Raw genomic sequence first — 22935 nt, 5'->3', positions numbered from 1 at the left:
ACTATGACTAGACTATAGACTAGACTATAGACTAGACTATAGACTAGACTATAGACTAGACTATAGACTAGACTATAGACTAGACTATAGACTAGACTATAGACTAGACTATAGACTAGACTATAGACTAGACTATAGACTAGACTATAGACTAGACTATAGACTAGACTATAGACTAGACTATAGACTAGACTATAGACTAGACTATAGACTAGACTATAGACTAGACTATAGACTAGACTATAGACTAGACTATAGACTAGACTATAGACTAGACTATAGACTAGACTATAGACTAGACTATAGACTAGACTATAGACTAGACTATAGACTAGACTATAGACTAGACTATAGACTAGACTATAGACTAGACTATAGACTAGACTATAGACTAGACTATAGACTAGACTATAGACTAGACTATAGACTAGACTATAGACTAGACTAGGACTATGACTAGACTATAGACTAGACTATAGACTAGATATAGACTAGACTATAGACTAGACTATAGACTAGACTATAGACTAGACTATAGACTAGACATAGACTAGACTATAGACTAGACTATAGACTAGACTATAGACTAGACTATAGACTAGACTATAGACTAGACTATAGACTAGACTATAGACTAGACTATAGACTAGAACTATAGACTAGACTATAGACTAGACTATAGACTAGACTATAGACTAGACTATAGACTAGACTATAGACTTCGGACTATAGACTAGACTATAGACTAGACTATAGACTAGACTATAGACTAGACTATAGACTAGACTATAGACTAGACTATAGACTAGACTATAGACTAGACTATAGACTAGACTATAGACTAAGACTATAGATAGACTATAGACTAGACTATAGACTAGACTATAGACTAGGACTATAGACTAGACTATAGACTAGACTATAGACTAGACTATAGACTAGACTATAGACTAGACTATAGACTAGACTATAGGACTAGACTATAGACTAGACTATAGACTAGACTATAGACTAGACTATAGACTAGACTATAGACTAGACTCTAGACTAGGATCCGTTATAGTTTAAAAAGTTTACCAATATTTATATTACGAGAGTACTGTAAAGACAGTCCTCGTAACATAAAAGTACTTGTCAGTCAGTACCATCAGTAAAATACACGTATCGTATAATCTTAAAGTGAAATCACAACAATGGACTGACTGTTTTTATTTCCGTTTTTACTTGAATTATTTAGAAAGGAGCACAATGACGATGGGAATCTGACGATGATGAACAGAATGAAAAGTAGGTGTGATATGTTAAGAATGTGTGTGATTGTAGATGAGGACAAGAGCAACATCTCAAAATGATTGATTGTGGACAATAATACATGTATACGAAGACATACGTACAAAAACTTACATACATGCGAAGGACAGCTTTAAAACCAAGTAGTTTTACAGTCGGATAATGTATCCCTTACAAATGTACATTTCCCAGATGTCTTTGGTTTATTTGAATTTATATATTTTTGGAACATGTAACTGAGATAAGTAAAAATACAAATTTGAGACAGTTACTGTGGAATGTCGGATAAGTTTGAGTAGCACTACAAAAATATTTCGGTTTCATATACTAGCAGTATATTTGTAACTAACTTGGATTTTATAAATTGAATGTTCGAGTGTATATATATTTGTATGTATATGCATCAGTGTATGTGTATTTTGGTGTATCCATTGAGAAACTTACCAATTACAGTTAAGTAGACTAACAACACTAAAGGCGGATGTGATGAAACTTGACACTCATAAGGACCCTCGTCACGTTCGTTGGCGTATTGGATTAAAAGTTTCCAATCGTTTGGTTCTTCAAACTCTAACGAGTATCTGGAATCACCGCTGTATGTATGACGACCAAATGTAATAAGTGCCAGTTCGTCGCCTTTTCGACGCATCCATGATACCTTTTCATTGTTTTTATTCCACATTTATTGTAGTTGTAGTTATTGTTGTTCATGTTGAATTTCATTTATAGGGAGACGAAAAAAAAAGAAATGAAAGAAAGGAAATACCAGAATAAGAATAATAAATAAATGAACAAGACGAATGAATAAATTTAACAAAATTGAGTACATGATGAAATAATAAGAAAATACTGTTAAATTACTTAATATAAAATATTTCTCGGTAAGTACGTGCTTGTGCCCAGCACAACTTGACTAAATTTCGAAAGCAAAACCAGAGCAGAGGTTTGTGGTTAAATTGTGGGTGCTTTAACATTTAAATTATTAAAATAAAAGAAATCCTGATGTGAAACAGAGCGCACAGTAGGTGTTTGATGTTGGTTATTTTATTTAAATATGGTAAGTATTTTTTTTGATTTGCTTCCATTATACATAATTTATTTTTTATAAAATGTACCAGAGTGTTTGTATTTTTTACCTGGAATGTTTTCGAATTGTTAAACTTACTTACATTTGAGTTTATTTTGCAAAATGTTTTAACAGAAAAATATTTTTTGTAACTCGTGATTTATTGGATTTCTGAAAAAGATTTTGCATAGATAAGTGAAGCATACTAATTTTTCGGTATTACAAACATTTACACTTATGGATTTATTGATTAAGTTAAAATAAGGATAAAAAATTATATGGTTTTCCCCTGAGTTCAGTTCTAGTTCAGTTCTAGTTCAGTTCTAGTTCAGTTCTAGTTCAGTTCTAGTTCAGTTCTAGTTCAGTTCTAGTTCAGTTCTAGTTCAGTTCTAGTTCAGTTCTAGCTCAGTTCTAGTTCAGTTCTAGTTCAGTTCTAGTTCAGTTCTAGTTCAGTTCTAGTTAAGTTCTAGTTCAGTTCTAGTTCAGTTCTAGTTCAGTTCTAGTTCAGTTCTAGTTCAGTTCTTGTTCAGTTCTAGTTCAGTTCTTGTTCAGTTCTAGTTCGGTTCTAGTTCAGTTCTAGTTCAGTTCTAGTTCAGTTCTAGTTCAGTTCTAGTTCAGTTCTAGTTCAGTTCTAGTTCAGTTCTAGTTCAGTTCTAGTTTTCAGTTCTAGTTCAGTTCTAGTTCATGTTCTAGTTTAGTTCTAGTTCAGTTCTAGTTCAGTTCTAGTTCAGTTTCTAGTTTCAGTCTAGTTCAGTTCTAGTTCAGTTCTAGTTCAGTTCTAGTTCAGTTTCAGTTTCAGTTCAGTTCTAGTTCAGTTCTAGTTCAGTTCTAGTTCAGTTCTAGTTCAGTTCTAGTTTTCTAGTTCAGTTCTAGTTCAGTTCTAGTTCAGTTCTAGTTCAGTTCTAGTTCAGTTCTAGTTCAGTTCTAGTTCAGTTCTAGTTCAGTTCTAGTTCAGTTCTAGTTCAGTTCTAGTTCAGTTCAGTTCAGTTCTAGTTCAGTTCTAGTTCAGTTCTAGTTCAGTTCTAGTTCAGTTCTAGTTCAGTTCTAGTTCAGTTCTAGTTCAGTTCTAGTTCAGTTCTAGTTCAGTTCTAGTTCAGTTCTAGTTCAGTTCTAGTTCAGTTCTAGTTCAGTTCTAGTTCAGTTCTAGTTCAGTTCTAGTTCAGTTCTAGTTCAGTTCTAGTTCAGTTCTAGTTCAGTTCTAGTTCAGTTCTAGTTCAGTTCTAGTTCAGTTCTAGTTCAGTTCTAGTTCAGTTCTAGTTCAGTTCTAGTTCAGTTCTAGTTCAGTTCTAGTTCAGTTCTAGTTCAGTTCTAGTTCAGTTCTAGTTCAGTTCTAGTTCAGTTCTAGTTCAGTTCTAGTTCAGTTCTAGTTCAGTTCTAGTTCAGTTCTAGTTCAGTTCTAGTTCTCTAGTTCTAGTTCAGTTCAGTTCTAGTTCAGTTCAGTTCTAGTTCAGTTCTAGTTCAGTTCTAGTTCAGTTCTAGTTCAGTTCTAGTTCAGTTCTAGTTCAGTTCGTTCAGTTCTAGTTCTTCTAGTTCAGTTTCTAGTTCAGTTCTAGTTCAGTTCTAGTTCAGTTCTAGTTCAGTTCAAGTTCTAGTTCAGTTCTTCAGTTCAGTTCTAGTTCAGTTCAGTTCTTTCTAGTTCAGTTCTAGTTCAGTTCTAGTTCAGTTCTAGTTCAGTTCTAGTTCAGTTCTTTCAGTTCAGTTCTAGTTCAGTTCTAGTTCAGTTCTAGTTCAGTTCTAAGTTCAGTTCTAGTTCAGTTCTAGTTCAGTTCTAGTTCAGTTCAGTTCTAGTTCAGTTCTAGTTCAGTTCTAGTTCAGTTCTAGTTCAGTTCTAGTTCAGTTAGTTCAGTTCTAGTTCAGTTCTAGTTCAGTTCTAGTTCAGTTCTAGTTCAGTTCTAGTTCAGTTCTAGTTCAGTTCTAGTTCAGTTCTAGTCAGCTAGTTCAGTTCTAGTTCAGTTCTAGTTCAGTTTAGTTCAGTTCTAGTTCAGTTCTAGTTCAGTTCTAGTTCAGTTCTAGTTCAGTTCTAGTTCAGTTCTAGTTCAGTTCTAGTTCAGTCTAGTTCAGTTCTAGTTCAGTTCTAGTTCAGTTCTAGTTCAGTTCTAGTTCAGTTCTAGTTCAGTTCTAGTTCAGTTCTAGTTCAGTTCTAGTTCAGTTCTAGTTCAGTTCTAGTTCAGTTCTAATTCAGTTCTAGTTCAGTTCTAATTCAGTTCTAATTCAGTTCTAGTTCAGTTCTGGTTCAGTTCTAGAATATAATTTAAATATAGTTCAGTTCTGGTTCAGTTCTACAATATAATTTAAATATAATTCATTTCCGGTTCAGTTATGTGCACACATTCCGGAGTCATCGGTATGCATGAACACAAAGAGAAATACTCGTATACTAAATTTCAAAAATAACTTAAAAATAGTTATCACCTGTTTAAAAAAAAGGTAAAACTCATTATATTTTGAATATAATGTAAAAGCTTTTTTTTTGGATAGCAGGATTTATTTTGCGTAAAATATTTATGGCACTGCAATCAACGTATGTAAGTAAACTGTTTTTAACCTGTTCCAATGGTAATATCGCATATTTGTGTGTCATTAAACAAACATCTTTTACAAACGAAAATGTTGGTGTGTCATTTTCATCTTACCTTATGTCATCAATCTTTAAAAGGTATGAGACTTAAGATTAATGATTACAATTGTTTTCAACATTTGAAGAGTTTTTTGAGTTAAAGCATATATAATTTACAGTTTAGTTAGTATAGAGAACATATTTACTTTTATAATGTTACCTCATAGCACTACAGTGTTCCTGATATATCTTGCGTAAAATAACCCACTACCACAAAAGGGAATTTTATCAAATTAAAGACATTTTTTAAATATTTAAAAAGCTGTAACTTTCAAATATAGTAAGCATTTACCACAAAGATCTCTTGTACAGTTGGTCAAACAGATGCTCTAGACAAATTCGGAAAGCTACTTTAAATGTTAAAGAAATCTGTATTTTAAAATTGCCTTACTGTTGGTATAAATTATAATAATTATAGTGTTATAAAAAATTTAGGTTTTTCAAACTGTTTACAAAATTTTTCATTATAGAGATCAATAAAGTAAATTGCTAATGTAGTGGACTGCGGTACGTATGATTAATATTAATTTAAAGGTTATGTTACGAAAATCGCTATAACTTTTTGAATGTTTAACAGATTTCTATTACATACAACTTCTGCAGGCAGATACTGGGAATAGATTTAATAGACTGGCAAATTGACACCAATGGAATTTGAAACTGTATACCTAAAAACAGCAAAAAAAACCTCATAAAGAACAAACATCAAAAAGCCAACAGAACATTAAAGACACAAATGTTTCCTGAACATTAATTGCCAGACACAACTGAAATTAAAAGATCCAAAAAGTGGATAATTAAGAAGGTCCCATAAAATTAAAAAAGAAAAAACTCGGAAACAAAGAGACAATATAGCTGAAGTAGAAAGCAGCTACGTGTGTCTGTCAAAAGTCATTACAGTGACTTAAACAATAGAAAATGTGACACAAAAGATATAAGCTTGGGAAACTTCTACAAAGGCTCGCAAAACGAAGGTATCAAATGATGGCGGTAGTTATTGTTATTTACATAAAAGCTGTAGACAAATGTCTGGATTTATTGAATTAAAATTCTGCAGAGAAATTCAGGTGTAAATAAGTGGGTCAAAAGAAAAAGACAGAAATTATTCCTTCTAAGAAATTTTTGCTTTCAATAACTTTAGGATGCGTTAAAAATACTTTGAAACTTGTCCTGTTGAAAAAAAAACACATCTAAATGATTTACCACTTCTCCTAAAAGGCCAAACTATTATTCAAACTAAATATTTTTCTCCTTTTTTTCTGCTTGCCTCTATAATTAAATGTAGTAAATTAAATTAATTAAGTTACATAAATTGCCAAAAGTTAATTTCTCACTATTACAATCTAATTTACTATTTATTTAATCTCTTTAATGTTATGCTATTAAAGGGGAGTATTTAATACAGAAACAAGTTAGAGTGCTATATTAGGCAGTGTCGAAGATTAAAGGAAATTTTCTGATATGCGGTTTTTAAGATAACATATAAAATTCATAAAATTGCAAATGTTTAAATTTGATTTCTAAAATGATGATATTTACAATAAAATAGAAAAATCTTTATTTTAAATCCATTTGGTAATTTCTGTAATTTTGCATATGACTTAAATAAGTTTCAACCACGTTTGGCCGTCATATTTAAAACTATTAGCTACGTTTGGCCTTATTCATCCTATTATTTGTTTGACATTACCAAAAATAATTTCTATCAATGTTTCAGAGAGATTTTTATCGGCGCCTTAAAGTATACTATAATTTTTATTTGAGGTAAAACAAATTTATGATTACAATTAATGGCTGTTTGGTCAGTATAGTCGGGGGTGGCCAACCATATGATATCCTACACTAGTTATGAGTATGAAATGTCAAGTCTATGGTCTAGTACAGGGGTGGGAAAACTTTCGAGTCGGAAGAGCCAAAATTTAAAGTTTACAAAACATGAGTTTTAAAAGAGGCACAAAATGTTTATTTATTAAAACATTACAAATACTTTATGAATTCACTTCAAAACCATATTTTTTGTTTAATTATCTACAAGACGATTCTGCAAGGAATCTTTCTTATAGATTTTTAACTACAAATACTTTTAGTTTTAGTTGTTATATAAAGATGTAACAGTAACGATCATTGACTTAACAGTAGCAGTATAGCGACGAAATTCGACATAAACAAGTTATATAAGAACAAAAATCTATCTTTCAAGTTTGATTTTAACACTCATAACTGGCTTAATAATGGCAGTTTTATGACGAAATTCAACACAAACAGGAACAAAAATTACTTTTTCAAATTTGGCGACGATCGGCTCATAATTAATCCTACCCCCCATATTAGATCCCTATCGCTCTTAAGTGAGTTAATAATAGCAGTAAGCGACGAAATTCAACACAAACAAGTTTTATAAGAACAAAATCTCTCGGTCAAATTTGAAGAGGATCGGAACATAATTGACCAGTCTACTTCAGAAAATGACTCTAATGCTCATAACTGATTTAATAATATCATTGTTGACCATACACATATATAAATTCCTTTTCATGAAATGACCTTAACGCTCAAAACAGGCTAAATAATAACAGCATAATGGTGAAATTAGTCATAAACAAGTTTATAAGAACAAAAATATCTGTACCAAATTTAATAAGGATGGATTCAAAATTGACCCTACCTACCCCCCATATGGAGTCCACTTTCAAAAATGAAGTTACGAAATACTACAGGCTAAAATACAAGTATAGTGATGAAAATCAACACAAACAAGTTTTATAGGATCCTAAATTTCATTACCAAATTTTGTAAGGATGGGTCCATAATACGTTTTCTGGTCCCTTATTGATAGCCAAACATTTTATGTCAAAATAATATATAAATCTTTCATAGATCACTGTCATTACAAACGTATAGTCTAGTCTATAGTCTAGTTTATAGTCTAGTTTATAGTCTAGTCTATAGTCTAGTCTATAGTCTAGTCTATAGTCTAGTCTATAGTCTAGTCTATAGTCTAGTCTATAGTCTAGTCTATAGTCTAGTCTATAGTCTAGTCTATAGTCTAGTCTAGTAGTCTATAGTCTAGTCTATAGTCTAGTCTTCTAGTCTATAGTCTAGTCTATAGTCTAGTCTATAGTCTAGTCTATAGTCTAGTCTATAGTCTAGTCTATAGTCTAGTCTATAGTCTAGTCTATAGTCTAGTCTATAGTCTAGTCTATAGTCTAGTCTATAGTCTAGTCTATAGTCTAGTCTATAGTCTAGTCTATAGTCTAGTCTATAGTCTAGTCTATAGTCTAGTCTATAGTCTAGTCTATAGTCTAGTCTATAGTCTAGTCTATAGTCTAGTCTATAGTCTAGTCTATAGTCTAGTCTATAGTCTAGTCTATAGTCTAGTCTATAGTCTAGTCTATAGTCTAGTCTATAGTCTAGTCTATAGTCTAGTCTATAGTCTAGTCTATAGATAAAATAAGGAGTGCAAGAGAGCTCTCAAATAGTCTCCATGTGTATGTTTTAAAGTTTATAACTGGTTTAAAAATACATACTAGCTTAGGAGTGAAAACTGACATAAGCAAGTATTATGAAAATCAAAATCCCTCTAGAAAACTTTATGAAAATATACCTTAAAACAACACTCTAGTTTAAACTTTTTTTATTTGTTGGGTGTATAATTATATATGTATAAGAGCCACACATCGAGGTGGTTTATGTTCACAAATACATACATATGCATGTGTGTAGATAGACACTTATATAAGTTAATTATATTTAAGATTATAGTTGTACATTTATACAAACTGTTAATTTAATTAATTTTTTTATGTAAACATTTTCATCCACCATAAATACTGTATGTATGTATGTATAAGCAAGGATATATATATATATTTACAATTCATGTTTTACGTGCGTGTTTTTGTATAAATATTTATTATTTTCCTCAATGATGATGATGATCTGCGTGAAGTAAAGATGTGTGTAGTGCTTGTATATACACATGTAAGTATGTATGTAAGTGTGAGTATCTGAATTCCGACCACATTGTTCATTGTTTGCAAAAGGTAACAGGTGAAGACAATGTCAAGTTTTTTTTTTTGGATTTGTTTTGTTTTTGCAACCAATTTAACCAAAAATTTATATCAACATATATAGTATGTATAACTATATAGTGGTTAAGGTAGTTTCTAAAGGTGGAAGTATGTGAAGACAATCTGAAAATTACTTCGATAAAGTAATGTAACAATGAATTGAGTTGTTCATAGAAAAGATTGCGGTATTATTTTTTTGACAAAACTAACATGTTTGTATTTAAAAGCAGATGGGAATATAATTCCTGGAAGTTAGAACAAAAAGTGCCAAAAGTACTTTTTAGTTTGTCCTCCTATAACTTGTACAAGTTTATAATAGTTTATATAATACAGGGATAAACAAATTTATTTGTATGTGAGAGTATATCTGCTTATGTTTGTTTTAGTATTAATGTTTGTGTGTAAAAACTTTGGGTAACCATAGTCAATATTTGTTGTAAATAACCACAGTACAAAATCATAAGTACATACATACATATGTATGTATGTATACAAATAAAATAAAAACAGTAAGAAGTGATAAATTTATCTATAGCGAATCTATATATAAGGAGTATATACTATTTAGGGTCGCAAAATAATATTGTAGAAATTGCAAAGGGATTCACAAACTAACATTAACCCTTGAGGTTTAAACAATTACAATTAATTGTGGATCAATTATTTTACAATTATGAGTTATTAAAATTACTAAAAATTTATTTTTTAATGTAATTACATTAATTTTAACAATTACAATTATTTGTAGTAATAATTAAAGTATTAACCATTACTTGTAATTGAATTATTTCTCATTAAAATTACATGTTCTGATTGCAGTATTAACAATAACTTCCACTTGTAATTGATTAACAATTAGTTTTAAAACTTTTTTAACTTTTATGAATTTTGTAATTGTAATTGCTTTGATTAGCATTACAATTACATGTAGTTGTTTTAGATTATAAGTCAATTATAATTACAAATAATAGTAACTTGCAGTACCTTAATTACAATTACGAACTTTACATTCGTTTAAACATTTACAATTATTTGTAGTAGTAATTAAAGTATTAACCATTACTTGTAATTAAATTATTAATCATTACTGTTACTCGTTGTATTAAGTATTAACAGTATTAACAATTACTTCCACTTGTAATGGATTAACAATTAGTTTTAAAACTTTTTGAACTTTTATGAATTTTGTAATTACTTTGATTAGCATTACAATTACATGTAGTTGTTTTAGATTATAAGTCAATCATAATTACAAATAATAGTAGTTTGTAGTACCTTAATTGTAATTACGAATTGTACATTCGTTTAAGCTTATAGTAGTAAAGTATTAAACACTACTTGTAATTGAATTATTAACCTAATGTTGTAATTAAAATATTAACAATTAGAATTACTTGTAATTGTAATTGATAGGCAATTAGCTTCGAAACGGTAATTAGTTTTTAATTGTAATGTAATTGTATTGAGCTGATTGTCATTAAAATTACTTGTAATTGCAGTAGGTTATAATTCAATTACAATTATAAGTAATTGGCTATTAGCCATTACTTGTAATCGAATTATTAGCCTGCTGTTGTATTTTAAATATTAACAATTACAATTACTTGTAATTGTAATTGATAAGCAATTAGCTTCGAAACTGTAATTAGTTTTGAATTGTAATGTTATTGTATTGAGCTGATTGGCATTAAAATTACTTGCAATTATAGTAGGTTATAATTCAATTATAATTACAAATAGTAGTATAATTACAAATAGTAATTGGTAGTATTTCAATTACAATTATAAGTAATTGGTTATTAACCATTACTTGTAATTGAATTTTTAGCCTGCTGTTGTAATTGAAATATTAACAATTATAATTACTTCTAATTGAAATTGATAAACAGTTCGCTTCGAAACTGTAATTAGTTTTGAATTTTAATGTAATTGTATTGAGCTGACTGTCATTTAAATTACTTGTAATTGTAGTAGGTTATAATTCAATTATAATTACAAACAACAGTCATTGGTAGTACTTTAATTACAATAATAAGTAATTGGTTATTAATTACCTGTAATTGTAGTAGGATATAATTCAATTATAATTACAAATAATAGTAATTGGTAGTACTTCAATTACAATTATAAGTAATTGGTTATTACTCAATTATATAATCTAAACATTTGTGTTTGATCCTGTCATGAATTACTTAATGTAATCATTACCCACCAAGTCTGACGGTAATGAAAGTAGGAGTTAATCTTTCTTTTCTTAGCTCATCTAGAGTGTAGTCATTTCATACACTTTTGTGCTGTTCTTTAGAAAAAAACTAAACAGTCCTTCAGAACTGTTGAGTTATGTGCCTTGTAGCATGTATAACTTTATGTATATGTATTTGTTTCTAAAACTACCAAAACTAATGTAAACAAACTTTTCAAATCTACTTCAACAAACGAATTGATGCGTGACAATGTGTGGTAAACCACAAAAACAGGTTAAAATTCTATAGATATACATTAGAGTGGCCACGTTAGTATGGAGAAAAAAGTAGATACTGATGTTTCTAGGGAAAATGAAAACATGATTCATTATATTTCTAAAAAATTTATCATTTCCACCGAAAAGCCTATTTTTTTTGTCACGCACATTAATTGACAATATCTTAGGACCATTCTTTTTGATTGGTCGCCTCCTCTATGACCAAATATACAACATATAAATTTACATGGGTGTAAGATCTACTGTATGAATTATTTCTAGTTGCACTCTAAATCTTGTATACCTACCTGTGAGGTAAGTAAATAGTCTGTTTTTACAAGTATATAAAAGTGGTTGTTAGTGTTTATGAGATTTTTTTTCAAAAAATAAATTTTAGACGCATTCAACTCACGAATATGGAAACTGTCAGCAATTCCGTACACGTTTCATCATGAAAAAATAGAAAAAACAGCATGTGATTTTAGACCTTTCCAGTCAAACAAACTTTATGATGATGATGTTCTTGCAAATATGTAATAGAATTTGATGTGGTTGATGTTGACGATGTAAATGTGTTGTACAGAAAAAAAAAATGAAACAACATCTATAAACATCTGTGCTGTTTACAAGCAACATGCAAGACAACATATACCATATTACTGCTTTATTTTATAGTCTACATTACACACTTACATATTAACATCAAAATTATTTAAATTTTTCATATAAATCAGTGCTGTTACAGCTGGTGGAAAATTTTGGTAAAACAACAGCAAAAGATCAACAGGGTTATTGTTTAAAATTTTTCATCGAACTTATTGACCAATAGCAAAAGTTTTTTTTTTGTTTTTCCTTCCTTGATTATAGATTTCTTTGGATAAATTGAACAGGTTTCCTGTCATTATGTTGTTTAACAGTTTTTCAACGTTCCCATATCTTAAAGGCAAAATATTGTAAATGGACATGGAATAAATTTCGCTGATGCTGGCATTTTATTATGCTGTAAGTTGATTAAATGGCAAACAGGATGCAAATAATGTAGATTGTGTATACTTTTCCTTTTTGAAGCAAACTATCAATATTGAAGTTTAAAATTGATTTTAAATGAGAAAAGTTGACAAGTTGATTTCTTAAATTTTTATCGTTGTTAGTTATAAATTTTATTCAAAGTGATGTTCCGGCTTACAAAATGTATTTCGAAGTAAAAAAGGTAATTAGGGATTTGTGCTAATGTTTATAATATTTGTTCCACACTAACCCTAAAGTTGAAACTGAGTGATTTTCTGATTGCATTCCACAATGTTCGTCCGTCTGTACACAATTGATCTCATACTTCTATTAAATGTTCTAGCATCTCTACAAAAAGCTGATAAAGACATTGGAAAAAAATTTTGGATATATCTGCAAGTCTCTCTTAAATATCTTTCTAAGCTAATTCCGTTCCTATATAAAAATACGGAAATTCCTGAAGTGTGGACTATGTGTTCCAAAAAACGCTAAGGACATATTTAAGGAATATATGGGTTTATGTATGAGGATCATTGCTTTCAAATGCAATTTGTTAAGGAGATTTTTCTGTTAAGGGAACTGTTAAATCTGTTTTTCTGGGGTCCACTTGCATAGGGTCTAACGGATATTGCTCATTTTCAATACCAAACAAACCTTACCTATAAGGAATATTTGTGGAAAAACTCTCTACCTCTTTCCGTTCGGTCTTTTTCTGCTTTCAACAGACAGACGGACGGACGGACAGACAGACGGACCGACATGGTTAGATCGTCCAGAATATATATACTTTTGTGGGTCTACGACCAATTTTACAAACTGAATAATAAAATCAATATACCCCCATCTATTTTGATGGTGAATATAATAAAACTTTCTAACCACTGTGTGGTGTAGGGTATCATATGGTCGGCCATGCCCGAGAATAGTTTCTTACTTGTTTTATATAAACATTTTTGATGTATTTTCACTTTTTTCATATTCCACTGTCAAGTACTCTAAATAGTGTACCTAGTGCGTATACTTAATTTATATTACAAAAATATCACTCATACGTAGTGTTAAACAATATAAAATGCATTAAATAAAAAAATATTTAATTTAATTAGAAAATCACGTAAATTGTGATTATTTATTTTGAAAAAAATATGCAAATTGTTATTAATTTTAATACAATTATAATTGAATCACATTAATTAATACATATTCAATTGTCATTTTGTGTTTAATTCGATATTGGCAACAATATCGAAATTCAGTCTGATGTTCATATTCATATAAAAAATATCAAATTAAATTTCATTTTATGACACATATTTTAAACTCCCACTCTAGAAAAACAAGCACTTTTAAATTATATTTTTAAGCCTTTAGCAAATTGCGTAAATTTCGATTGTTATTTTATTTTTTATCAAAATTTACACTTCAAAGTTGCTTAGAAACAGCTTGATTGTATATTTCACATGTAAAAGGTTACAAAACTTTTGCAAAAAAAAAAAGTTTTGTTGTTAATATTTTTGCTCTTGTCTTGATTGTTAAGAACTAAATTGTAGAAATATTATTCTTAAAGTATCTAAACACGTGCCGCCAACAAATAAGGATAACAAATAAGTATTTGTTGTTGAGCATATTCGACTCATTGATACCCTATTATCATATACATCAATTGTTGATCAAAGGAACCTTCTAACAAGATGGACGAAGGGACATGTGATTTAAATCTTAAGATTATCATTGGAAAATAAATATGTAACCTAATGGAAAGACTGTACGTTTCAAAAATTGGCATAAACACATACATATGTCTCTTTTAAATACATTTAGATTTGAAGATTATTAAAGTAAAACATTACACACTGTATTTATATTTAAACATTTTATAAGCACCTTCATACTTAAAAAAATTGTCTTTGTTTAAATATTAGCAGGATGCCAACATATTTTCCATGTTTTTTACTAAAATATGTTTTCAAAATTTTTAATGCAAATTTTAGTTAAGAATTTCATCTTTCAATTTGTCTTTTATTTCCTTCAATTTTTCTATTACAAATAACACTACCCTAATGCACATGTATACAACTGTGTCAAGATTGTTTGCTTAACAAGTTTGGGTTTTGTTTAAGAAATTTTTGATGTTTGTTTCCTTAAGGGTTGGGCTGACTCAGCTGAACAACAAATAATCTCTCAAAAAGATAAACAAAATTTTCTAAACAATTAAAATGTTATTTTATTTGTAGAATAATTAAAGTAGTTTAATCTGTCGATTAGAATATTTTGGTAAATTAAATTTTATTGTAAATTAAATTTGTTCATTTAAGGTGTATTATGAAGAAAAAGATTTTAATTGTATGTTGGTAAATGTGTGGTTTGTTAATATTGGTTGGTGATATTAGTAATAGATCAAAGCTGGAAAATTGTTGTATATTTAACAATAAAATTTGTAGGAGAAAAAATCTGTAATAGAATTTATGGAATAATTATTTTTCAACTTATTTTATCTCTACCATTGTACTTTCTTTTATAACTTTTACCCCTACCCAATTATAGTTTAGGATTTTATCTATAAAATCCACACGTGTAAGCACATTTTTGTAGTAGTAAAATTTTAAATATCAGTTCATTTATTTCATAAATGAATTTTTTGTTATTTTTATTAAAATTAAATACTTGAGGAGACCAATTATGAGGAACTGACCACTGGCTCCCATTCCGCTCACGATCACATACAACTGTTAATCAACTCGAAAATACTACTCAGTTACAAAAATGATACCTAATTATTTTCAAAAATAAAAGTTTTTAAACATTGTGTAGGGTATCATATGGTTGTCCACGCTCGATTCTGTTTTCGTATTTCCTTTATATAAACATTTTTGACGTATTTTCACTGCATCGATATTCCACAGTAAGTATTTTACCTAGTACGTATACTTAATTTATCTTCCAAAAATATCACTCATACGTGGTGTTAAGCAAAATAAAACGCTTAATGAGTAAATTGTGATTATTTATTTTGAAAAAATAAATATGTATTTATATTGAAATTGTTACTAATTTAATAATACAATTATTTTCAACATATTTTATCTCTAACATTGTACTTTCACCTATAACTTTTTCCTTTACCCAATTATAGTTTACGATTTTGTCTATTGTACTAAATGACTTGCTATAAAAGTAAAAATATTAAAATCTAAGTGTATTAGATTACATTATGTAATGATTCGAAAATATCTTAAAATCGACATATTCAGCTTAATACAAACTTATTCAAAATCATTCCCGAACTCATGTAAATTTTCCCCATTGTTATAGTCTATTGTATTGTATCAATGTATGAATATCCGACTTAAGTTATTATGTATTTAAGTATGTAAAATACCTTTAGATTTAATGTGTGTGTAAAAATGTTCATTGTATATACTTACATATGTTAACAATAGTACTTATAAGAAAATCTTAAGTATGGTTCATGTAATCAATATACATTTGTTACATAATGACCAATAACTTTTTAATCTTTAAATAACTAAATCACTTTTCTATTCAAGGTAAATAATGTGTAGGTTGTACGATGAAAGAAAAAGTCATTTTACATGAAAGCATGGCACAGTCGGATAGCATTAAAAAATCTTTAGGTTAGAGTTAAGTTGAAGGGAGCCTGTTTCCTACATCATATTTGAAGAAGTACGTGTAGGCCACTACATTACATGGAATATCTTAGAAAAGCCTTACATAGTGGTCTATGAAGGTATTAACATCTGATGTTCAGGAGTTCAAATTCCTAGAATATTCCGATTCCTGTTCCTGAGGCATGGAATACCTGGAATAATATCGCTCACAAGATATTTCGATAAAATTTAGACGAAAGTGTTACAGAATTTCACTGAACTTTCTACCTACTCCACGTTCCTTAAAAGCCGTTTGACCAAGCCGAGGAGACTTCTACTCTCGATAAGGTCGTCTCATAAAATTTCAGTGATTCTCTTCACTTTTTCATAACTTTAAAGAGGCTTATTCGATCAAAGAGTTCCCTTCCTCCATTTCCTTCTGATTATTCGCGAGTGGTCTGGTACCATATGATGCAATTCCTACCACTGAAAGTGAATTTGGTTAAGGCACTCTCAAAGATCAAAACGATCTTGGATTTAGCCCTAATTACCTTCTGGTGTTGGTAAATATCGCAGTAAAAACTTTCATTACCATGTAATGGGTTAAATGCTAAAATTTACTTACACAATAGCATTTTAAGTCATTATTTTAACACGGTGATGTCATTGGAGGCAAGTACTTACCACAAACGATTACCAGTAATTAGAAAAAGTAGTCATTGTAAATCGCATGAAAAAATGTATATAGCTTTTAATCTTCACTGCCAAGATGACTAATGAATTGGAAACTATTTATATAACACATTATTAGTAAGACCTTATTAGACTACTTCTATGTAATCCAGGCGATATGTAGTAGTCATTGAAAGGTATGTTGTTAAGTAAGTAATTACAATTGAAAGCCATTACCCGGTTTTTGCTAGGTTTGTTAACCTCTATATAACACATTATTAGTAAGACCTTATTACACTACTTCTATCTAATCCAGACGATATGTAGTAGTCATTGAAAAGTATGTTGTTAAGTAATTACAATTGAAAGCTATAACCCGGTTCTTGCTAGGTATGTTAACCTCTGATATTGGCATATTTATTACAATCTAACTCCCGCCTTAAAGCTAGTTTATTGATTAGCTTGACGGTAGTATATTTCTGGGTTTTCAATGTAAATTTCTAGGGCCTTCTTTGTCTTATATAGTTATTCCTTACCAGACTCATTCTAAGTAATACATGCGGTGTGTAGTAGTCACTAATAATTAAGTTACTGAGTAAGTACAAGACATTGGCATGCTTTTGCTGGGTAAGACCTATCTAAGGATAAGTGTGCCACAGATATCTAATTAAATAAACAGATACCGTAACCTTATCACTTAAACTTTCTTTTCACATTCTTCGTACAAAAAAAAAAAAAAAAAAAGACAAAAAAAAAAAAACAATATCATATCAATTTTCCTAAATGTTTTTGTTCAATTTTTTTGTCTGCGTTTGCCAAACATGTTTTTTCTTGTAATTGTTTTTTTGTTAACATTGATAGATATAGAGCAAAACAATCTGAACAATAAAATTGATATCAAAGCAGCAACCTTCGAAAACATATATTATTTACATCAATTTCACTTTTCTATTCCTCTGTAGTAAGTTTTATTTATTTTATGTTTTTTTGCCAAGACATTCCTATTTATCATGGTTCGTTAAAAAATGGAGATGAATGTATGATATTGAAGTGAATGATAATGGCTAAATTTGTTGAATGAAATGTGCAGACTATTGAATGATAGATTTAACTATACATATGTCTGTATATAGATTTTATAATAAATTTTATACCCTATAGCCATAGATCTGCTCTGATTTTACTTTCACCTACATATAAAAATATTAAAATTTTTAATAAAATACGTAAACTTACTGTTTTGCCTTGCAAATCGTTGACGCGACAGTGCAGGTAAACATTTGCTCCCAGTTGTGTGCTTACATTAACCGTCGTAAATGGATCGGCAAAAAAGGGGAAGGGTTCATGTGTAGTAGTCTCCGTTATTTCTAGTTCTTCATCCTCTGGTGTGTCTGTAAAAGGTGACGAAAATTCTTGCCAAAAGTTTTTCGGAAATGTATCAAAAGGATCACCAGCCCGTGGTCGTTTTACTGTAAAGGTATAAAAACCAATATGAATAAAGTACATTAGTGGTGTCCAAAAAAAAAAAAAAAAAAAAACATTTTGTTAAGATTGGACAGTCTATAGGCAAAACAATAGATTACACTATAGGCTAGACTATAGACTCGCCTGTGGACTAACTATAGTTTATACTATAGGCTAGACCATAGACTAGAATAGACTATATACTATAAAATAGATTAGAATATAGACTAGACTATAGACTAGACTATAGACTAGACTATAGACTAGACTATAGACTAGACTATAGACTAGACTATAGACTAGACTATAGACTAGACTAGACATAGACTAGACTATAGACTAGACTAGACTATTAGACCTAGACTATAGACTAGACTATAGACTAGACTATAGACTATAGGACTATAGACTAGACTATAGACTAAACTATAGACTATGACTATAGACTAGACTATAGACTAGACTATAGACTTGACTATAGACTAGACTATAGACTAGACTATAGACTTGACCTATAGACTATGACTGACTAGACTAGACTATAGACTAGACTATAGACTAGGACTATAGACTAGACTATAGACTAGACTATAGACTAGGACTATAGACTAGACTATAGACTAGACTATAGACTAGGACTATAGACTAGACTATAGACTAGACTATAGACTAGACTATAGACCTAGACTATAGACTAGGAATATAGACTAGACATAGACTGACTATAGACTAAGACTATAGACAGACTATAGACTTAGACTATAGACTAGACTATAGGACTGACTATAGACTATGACTATAGACTAGACTATAGACTAGACTATAGACTAGACTATAGACTAGACTATAGACTAGACTATAGACTAGACTATAGACTAGACTATAGACTAGACTATAGACTAGACTATAGACTAGACTATAGACTAGACTATAGACTAGACTATAGACTAGACTATAGACTAGACTATAGACTAGACTATAGACTAGACTATAGACTAGACTAGATATAGACTATAGACTAGACTATAGACTAGACTATAGACTAGACTATAGACTAGACTATAGACTAGACTATAGACTAGACTATAGACTAGACTATAGACTAGACTATAGACTAGACTATAGACTAGACTATAGACTAGACTATAGACTAGACTATAGACTAGACTATAGACTAGACTATAGACTAGACTATAGACTAGACTATAGACTAGACTATAGACTAGACTATAGACTAGACTATAGACTAGACTATAGACTAGACTATAGACTAGACTATAGACTAGACTATAGACTAGACTATAGACTAGACTATAGACTATACTATAGACTAGACTATAGACTAGACTATAGCTATAGACTAGACTATAGACTAGACTATAGACTAGACTATAGACTAGACTATAGACTAGACTATAGACTAGACTATAGACTAGACTATAGACTATAGACTAGACTATAGACTAGACTATAGACTATAGACTAGACTATTAGACTAGACTATAGACTAGACTATAGACTAGACTATAGACTAGACAATAGACTAGACTATAGACTAGACTATAGACTAGACTATAGACTAGACTATAGACTAGACTATAGACTATAGAATCTGATAAACTGAATAGTTTTTAAAACTGTACTTTTTGACTTTCATTGTTTAATTAAAATTTATTAACTCATTCTGAAAGCTATTTGAAAAATAATTTAAGTTATTCATCAATCCATACAATTGTCTTATGTAAATATGCATGGCAACATGCAAATAAACAAACAATTTAGTTTGTGAATATGTATTGTTAAATTGTTTATACTTACATGGTGCTGAACAGGATACAAAATGCTGGATTGCTGAATAAACAATGGCAAATATCCAAATTGTTTTTGATTCCATATCTAAATTAGAACAGAGAGAAAGAGACAGTTATAGAATTGTTGATTTTATATTAATATAACTAAGTTTATAATGTATGCATTGTTTAAATAATTGGAACAATTTAATTAATTAATATGTACACAATTTGTGGAAAGGAATAAAGTTTACCTAAAAACACTTCAACACAGATACAGAGTAGACGAGGCATATTTCTTAGCAAACATAAAGTTTGATATTTGAGAAATTAATTATTTAATCTATTTGACACTGTAATGTTTATTAAGTTTAAAATGGTGAGCATATGATTGTAATCAAAAATTACTAAAATGATTGTACTCAGGGTAACCCAAAGGATTATTGTCCTCAGTATTAATTTTTGAAAAGTTTACTAATTTCGAAAAATCCGTCTAAACTTTATATTAACAAATTCAAATTACAAAATTATTCTGCCTTTTCAACCAACCCTCTTATCTTAACGGAAACTTTAAAATATGATGTCCATCTGTCTGTACATTGAAAATTATTTTCATGTCCATCTTGTTTTTGCAGAACAATCAACCAATAAACCACTGTTGTTTCCAATAATTATACCCTACACCACTTTAGTGGGGAGGGTATATTGGATTTGTGCTGATGTTTGTAACATACAAAAATATTCGTCCTAGACCCACCTTAAAGTATACCAATCGGCTTAGAATCGTTTTCTGAGTCGATTAAGCTATGTCCGTCCGTCCGTCTGGCTGGCTGTCCATGTAAACCTTGTGCGCAAGTTACAGGTCGCAATTTTCAAGATAATTGGATGAAATTTGGCACGCACGTTTTATTTGACCCAAGGACGAAGCCTATTGAAAATGGTTAAAATCGGTCCATTATTTCACCTAGCCCCCATAGAACAGAACCCCCCGAAAAGGGCTTCTGAGCTCATAATTATGTCAAATATACAGATATATCGATAAAATACGGCACAACTAAGTTTTATAGAAATCTTGATGACCCTGCCAAATTTCATAAAGATCGGGCCCCATTTGACCCTAGCTCCCATACAAAGTCCCCTTCAGAAAATTACTTGAATGTCCCAAATTAACTTATAAACACAAATATCGCGATAAAATTCAGCACAATAAAATATTATGTAAATATAAATATATTCACAAAATTTTATCGGGCTTGGTCCATATTTGCCCCTAGCCCCCATATAAAGCCTCTTTCAGAAAATTAGTTTTTTATCCATAAATTGCTTAAATGTATCGGAACAAGGGAATATTGAAGATAAATGCTTTATTATGAAAAATAAATCACATTTAATATTCATAACTGGTGTAGGGTATCATATGGTCGGCCACGCCCGACTATACTTTCTTACTTGTTTTTTTTTTTGCAAAATTTTGTTATTTCTAGTTTTGTTGTTATCTCTTATTGTGTCTTGACAATTGATTGAAATTTATGGCAAATACTTGGTTTATATTTATTTCTTTTATTAAATTGTTTATACATGATTTTATGGTTAAAACTTAATTTAAATGAAATTTTTGTTCATTTTATTTTAAAAGGCATTTCAAAGATGTTTTAATAATGTACATATATGTACAATGTATATTACAAAAATGTTATACAACACAATAAATTGTTATCGATTAATTGGTTTTCTGATGTATACTTGTGTTTAAAAAGAGATTAATAAATGTTAAGTATAATAAAGAAATTTTAATGATTTAAACCAAATTTTTGACACAAATAATCAAATAACGTATTTGTAATGTGTCATAAAATAAGGAATTTGTATATTCGGTTAATTAACAAAACTATGAAATATTTTAAGTAGTTAGTTAGTTAGTTAGTTTGAAAGGAGGTTGTATATTACATAAAACCCGAAGAAATACACCTAGGTCTCCTTTGGGGCCATAGAGCAATTTTTTTCCTACTTAATGTCGAGTGCTTTTCGTGAACAGCTACCTTGTCGTCCTTTCAATCACTCTTCTGTAACGACTTACCACCGCTCCATTATACACGCGCTTTGCTCAAGTACTTGAGCTATTATAATATTTGCATATTGTTGCCCCGTTGCTGTCCGCTTGAAATACGGTAGGAAGCTTTACGTTCCTATAAAAGTTTCTTATATCGAATTTAATAAATGTACACCTATTTTTCAGCCACCAATGATCCTTAAAGTAATTTTCTAAAAGGGACCCTATATGCGGGTATGGTCAATTATAGACAGATCCTTAACAAATTTGGTAGAGAAATTGAAGGGACCTTATATGTGTTTATTCGTATTTTTAAGCCAGTAGTGAACGTCTTATAGATCGATCTACAAAAAATTTGGTAGAGAGATTTTGGCTCCTAAAGAATTTACATATGTCATACTCGTACTTATTAAACAGAATTTTGGTAGGAAATTAAAGTGATCACAGATATTCATTGTTTTTGCTCTAGGGCCTTCCCAAAAAATGGACTTTTAAGTTTTGACTCAAAAAATCGAATTTTGGTAGGAACACATATTTCATTTAAAGTGAACACATATTTTCATTGTTTTTGCTCTAGTGCCTTCCCTTTAGCCAGAAAATGGACTTTTAAGTTTTCACTCAAAAAATCAAATTTTGCAAGAAAATTAAAGTGATCACAGATTTTCATTGTTTTTGCTCTAGCGCCTTCCCTTTAGCTAGAAAATGGACTTTTAAGTTTTCACTCAAAAAATCAAATTTTCTTAGGAAATTAAAGTGATCACAGATTTTCATTGTTTTTGCTCTAGCGCCTTCCCTTTAGCCAGAAAATGGACTTTTAAGTTTTGACTCAAAAAATCGAA

The 22935-nt window shown here is 29.9% G+C and overlaps 1 protein-coding gene across 1 annotated transcript in view; it reads right to left on the bottom strand.

Annotated features, from left to right (window-relative positions):
- Positions 1-22935, bottom strand: part of LOC119610208 (hemicentin-1) — an 89362-nt gene that overhangs the window by 27596 nt on the left and 38831 nt on the right. The window contains exons 2-4 of the mRNA XM_037965336.1: positions 20075-20152; positions 18029-18261; positions 1735-1948 (exon numbers count right to left, since the gene is read on the bottom strand). Of these exons, the coding sequence (XP_037821264.1) occupies positions 1735-1948; positions 18029-18261; positions 20075-20150 (523 nt within the window). The 5' untranslated portion in view covers positions 20151-20152. The remainder of the gene's footprint in view (positions 1-1734; positions 1949-18028; positions 18262-20074; positions 20153-22935) is intronic.

Source organism: Lucilia sericata, unplaced genomic scaffold (assembly GCF_015586225.1).
Source record: "Lucilia sericata isolate MDLA Ls3-8-SP2 unplaced genomic scaffold, ASM1558622v1 Contig001139F_arrow, whole genome shotgun sequence".
NCBI classification, from domain to species: domain Eukaryota; kingdom Metazoa; phylum Arthropoda; class Insecta; order Diptera; family Calliphoridae; genus Lucilia; species Lucilia sericata.
The sequence above is the reverse complement of the archived record's forward strand: the minus strand, read 5'-3'. Positions and strand labels throughout refer to the sequence as shown.